The 2,433-nt window shown below is 48.8% G+C and overlaps 1 protein-coding gene across 2 annotated transcripts in view; it reads right to left on the bottom strand.

Moving 5' to 3' along the window:
* Positions 1-82: 82 nt before the first annotated feature.
* Positions 83-2,433, bottom strand: part of BNIPL (BCL2 interacting protein like) — a 179,482-nt gene continuing 177,131 nt past the window's right edge. For both annotated transcript variants that reach the window (XM_042441153.1, XM_042441152.1), the window contains 5 exons: positions 2,046-2,225; positions 1,695-1,797; positions 668-799; positions 312-398; positions 83-185 (listed from right to left, as the gene is read on the bottom strand). In XM_042441153.1, the coding sequence (XP_042297087.1) occupies positions 83-185; positions 312-398; positions 668-799; positions 1,695-1,797; positions 2,046-2,225 (605 nt within the window). The remainder of the gene's footprint in view (positions 186-311; positions 399-667; positions 800-1,694; positions 1,798-2,045; positions 2,226-2,433) is intronic.

The raw sequence follows: 2,433 nt of genomic DNA, 5'->3' as shown, positions 1-2,433 counted from the left end.
CATTTTGAGATGGACCGATTGCAACTTCCAGAATCCCCCCACTGGGGCATTGGTTTGGGGAAGCAGGGGACGATGGTCCTACTCACCGGAGGACAGGATCCGGGACGTGGACCTGATCCAAAGGGACGACGTGCGCCAACTCTGCCAGGCTCTCTGCAAACCGCACTTTCCGGCTGAACTTGGAGCTTCCATTTTGCAAAAAGATATTAAGAAGGTAAACGTCGCAGTCGGAAAAGTATTGCCTATGGTGCTATATAAATAAACGTAATAATAATAATAATAATAATAATAATAAATTGAAGCCAACCTACCTGATGAATGGTCTGAATACGGCCATCAAGGCTTTGATGTACCAAGTCGGATGGACAATAACCAGGCTTTTCAGGTTCTTCCGGAGCCTGGGATGAAAAGCAAAGGGAGACATAAACCACCCCATCGCAGGGTTTTCGTGGCACGGTTTGTCCAAGGTTGGCCACCATTGCCATCCCCGAATGCTGGGAGAGTGTCACTCAGCAATGATTCGAAGCCCGGTCTCCAAAGTCATCGTCCACCCGCTCAAACCGCTTCACCGTCCTATCCCTCAATCTGGGTCGAGACCTTTGCAACCCAGTTGGACCCATCCCTGATCATTGGCACCGGCTTCCGGCCACCGGTCAGTCGGACTTACCTCCGGTCAATGGTTTGGTAACACTGTCTGACCCAAGCGAAGGAAGGCATTTGACTGCGTGGAGTGGCCCCGCTGAAGCACACCAATGTGTAGTTTTCAGCCACCATTGTCTCCAGCATCCCGATGACGTACCTGCATCAGAACGGTCAGCGGTCAGCGGTCAGTATTGTCCAGACTCTGAGACTCATGGAAGAAGACCTTCTCTCAGGCTTGTTTGGTGGCAAATATCAATAGAAGTCTAGTGTCTAGGGAAGTAATAGTGCCACTCTATTCTGCTTTGGTCAAGCCTCACCTGGAATAGTGTTGTGTCCAGTTCTGGGCAAAACGGTTCAAAAAGGATTTTGGAGCGTGTCCAAAGAAGGGAGACTAAAGTGGCGAAGGGTCTGGAAACCAAGCCTTATGAGGAAAGACTTAAGGAGCTGGGGACGTTTAGCCTGGAGAAGAGATGGTTAAGAGGTGATATGATAGCCCCCTTTAAGTATTTGAAGGGTTGTCATATTGAGGAGGGAGCAAACTTGTTTTCTGCTGCTCCAGAGAATAGGACTCAAAGCTGCAGGGAAAGAAATTCCATCTAAATATTAGGAAGAACGCCCTGATAGTATTTGCTGTTTGACCATGGAAGACATTGCCTTGGAGAGTGGCAGAGTTTCCTTCGTTGGAGGTTTTTAAACAGAGGCTGAATTGGGCACCAATCAGGGATGCTTTGATGGAGAGTTCCTGCATGGCAAAATAGAGTTGGACTGGGTGGCCCTTTTGGGGGTCTCTTCCAATTCTATGATTCTATGATTAAACCAAGGCAGGGTCTTCTTAGTCTTCCCATTTGCAACTCCCTCCCAAGGGATGCCAGGTGGGCACCGTCCTTGCTCTCCGTCCATTTTTAATGTGCAACGAATGCAAAAGACCCGCTCTCTGTGTTTATGAACAAGGGCTGGTTTGTACATATGGATGCCACCCATCTGACTGTACCAGGGTACCCTCCTTGGGCACATGGGTGCAAACCAATGGGTTCCAATGATATGACACTGACCTGAAAAGGTTCTCCATGACGTACGGATAATCCGGGACAGAACTCTCTGGTAAGTAACACAAAGCGAATACGATAACGGCGTTCAAATCTTCGCCGTAATATCCTGGAAGAGAAGGAGAGCAGAGAGTTTCTGTATGTTTAAGTGCTGAAACTGAAACAATTCAATGCAGGGATGCTGGGTCATTTCAGAGTATTTGAAAGGCGAACCGCCAATCCTTCTGGGAAACACAGTCCATTTCGGAATAAGTCAGGGAAAGCGTTAAGCATTTTTAATCTTTTTCCAACTTGATTTTAGCATTGGATTTGTTTTATGGGCGTATGTTTAACTTGGAAGCCGCCTCCAGACATTACCTCCGTGGGAGATCACTCTCTTGTACAATCCGACGGCACGCAGATCGACTTTCTGTTCCTGCTCCTCCGTCAGGAAGATCCGCCACATCCGGCCATCGGGATCCTTGGCGTCCATCACCCGTCCAGTGCAAAATCTCTCTGCCAAGTGACCGTCCACTCGCTGGGCCCTGGGAAGATCATCTGAGGGATACGTAAATTGCAATGGGACAGAGAAGATGGGATTCATCATATCAATGGGTGCATTTCACCCATTCCTGCTGTGCTCTGGTTTGCAGCCTGAGAAGCCATTGCATGGAACTGAGTTCTGGTTTGAAGCCTGGGAACTGGTGGCATCAGCAACTGAACTGGTTTGCAGCCTGGGAACTGGTGGCATCTGCAACCGAACTGG

The sequence above is a fragment of the Sceloporus undulatus genome, chromosome 9 (genome assembly GCF_019175285.1).
Source record: "Sceloporus undulatus isolate JIND9_A2432 ecotype Alabama chromosome 9, SceUnd_v1.1, whole genome shotgun sequence".
In the NCBI taxonomy this organism is placed as follows: domain Eukaryota; kingdom Metazoa; phylum Chordata; class Lepidosauria; order Squamata; family Phrynosomatidae; genus Sceloporus; species Sceloporus undulatus.
Note: the sequence above shows the minus strand (reverse complement) of the source record. Positions and strands in the feature narration are given on the sequence as shown.